This window comes from Fukomys damarensis, unplaced genomic scaffold, assembly GCF_012274545.1.
Source record: "Fukomys damarensis isolate Sample0158 unplaced genomic scaffold, DMR_v1.0_HiC HiC_scaffold_37, whole genome shotgun sequence".
Classification (NCBI taxonomy): Eukaryota; Metazoa; Chordata; class Mammalia; order Rodentia; family Bathyergidae; genus Fukomys; species Fukomys damarensis.
In genome coordinates, this window is record NW_022900949.1 from 1,344,296 (window position 1) to 1,344,585 (window position 290).

At 29.3% G+C, this 290-nt stretch overlaps 1 protein-coding gene across 1 annotated transcript in view; it reads right to left on the bottom strand.

Moving 5' to 3' along the window:
- Positions 1-290, bottom strand: part of LOC104874388 (vomeronasal type-2 receptor 116) — a 9,552-nt gene that overhangs the window by 5,361 nt on the left and 3,901 nt on the right. Inside the window, exon 6 of the mRNA XM_033759384.1 lies at positions 10-19. Within this exon, the coding sequence (XP_033615275.1) occupies positions 10-19 (10 nt within the window). The remainder of the gene's footprint in view (positions 1-9; positions 20-290) is intronic.

Consider the following 290-nt stretch of genomic DNA (forward strand, 5'->3'; position numbering starts at 1 on the left):
TTCACACACTTTTCCATATCTAGTGAGAAATGCAAACTGTTGTTAGTTCAAGTTCAGGTTTCTGTTACTCAAATCATGACTGAGTAAAACTAAATGGAAGAGTTAAGACAAATAGTCTTTTGTTTTTTTTGTTTCTGGACATTAGAAATATTAAGAAATTGTTATTAGAAAATTAATAAATATTATGCAGGGAAAAGTTTCAATTATAGTGCCATTCTTCTTCTTCTTCTTCTTCTTCTTCTTCTTCTTCTTCTTCTTCTTCTTCTTCTTCTTCTTCTTCTTCTTCTTCT